Source organism: Ceratina calcarata, unplaced genomic scaffold (genome assembly GCF_001652005.2).
Source record: "Ceratina calcarata isolate Rehan_Ccalc_2016 unplaced genomic scaffold, ASM165200v1 scaffold349.2, whole genome shotgun sequence".
NCBI lineage: Eukaryota > Metazoa > Arthropoda > Insecta > Hymenoptera > Apidae > Ceratina > Ceratina calcarata.
Genome location: NW_017157822.1, coordinates 7,399 through 8,548, shown reverse-complemented (window position 1 = coordinate 8,548; position 1,150 = coordinate 7,399). Strand labels below are relative to the sequence as shown.

The 1,150-nt window shown below is 38.9% G+C and overlaps 1 protein-coding gene across 3 annotated transcripts in view; it reads left to right on the top strand.

Moving 5' to 3' along the window:
• LOC108625155 (sodium channel protein para-like) overlaps positions 1 to 1,150 on the top strand; it is a 36,274-nt gene that overhangs the window by 34,365 nt on the left and 759 nt on the right. For all 3 annotated transcript variants that reach the window (XM_026813654.1, XM_018024927.2, XM_018024928.2), the window contains one exon: positions 382 to 510. In XM_026813654.1, the coding sequence (XP_026669455.1) occupies positions 382 to 510 (129 nt within the window). The remainder of the gene's footprint in view (positions 1 to 381; positions 511 to 1,150) is intronic.

Below are 1,150 nucleotides of genomic sequence, written 5' to 3'. Positions count from 1 at the left end.
TTTATTTCGAATAAAAATTCATCGAAAGGCTTACGGCGAGCACACAGATACGAGTACATAGACATTTCAAGCGATGTTCTACGTGTTATAGCTCTTATTATATAACCGTTGGTAAGTTTTGTTCTAGTCTGTCTAGAAGTAGAGGATAGAAACGTGAAAGGGAGGAATGTTCGTATCGCGTTGATTGGACAATTCCTAATCAATTGTACTATCTCGTATAAACGACCGTAACCACCCCTTTTTGATTTTTGTTGTTCTTTTTTTAAATAGGGGAGTCGTTTGATGCGACGTGTCGGTGTGACTGTGTAGTAGAAAATAATTGGTACTGCGTGTGCGTACGACGGATTTTAAAAAGCTGAGTGGTGCGTTTGTTGTTTTCAGAGTGATATTTACGGGCATCTACACATTTGAGTCCGCCGTTAAGGTGATGGCGAGGGGTTTCATTCTGCAGCCTTTTACCTATCTTAGAGATGCATGGAATTGGCTCGACTTCGTAGTTATAGCTTTAGCGTGAGTAGTTAAAAACTTATTCTTTAACTAAAGAGAAAACGATCCGAGAGGTATTTCGATGAACAAGCGAAATGAGAAAAGCAATCGTAAGACGGTAGAGTACAACGTGCGACGAGCGAGATAACACGGATAAATAATAATTAACATATTTGGCTATATACAATTATAGCTGAAACGTCAAAGATGTTTGAGACATAGTTCGATTAAAGCTCCGACGAGAATTACTCTCGTTAGGTTTAGCCATAATCTCTGTGACGACTCAACCAGTTCGTTGGGACTCGAACGATTATGCGTTCGATTCTATGTAAATCCGATTTTAATTGAACGTCGGACCGGAAATGGCACAGAGTATTTATCCACGGAAACGTTGATTACGAGATCGAAAATACGTCCAGCTGACGAAGCAGTAGTTTTTATCTGATCTAATATTTCGCTAGATACCCCGAGTAACGCTATGAGAGATCAATGAAATTCTCCATACACAGACACGTACAGTGTACACACGCACGCACACACACACACGCAGACACACAGAGACACACGTATAGTAACTACGTGAAACATAGACATTAATAGGTAATATATGAACTAGTTTATTTAGATAGGGATTAGAAATTGTTTTATTATTACCATATTTATT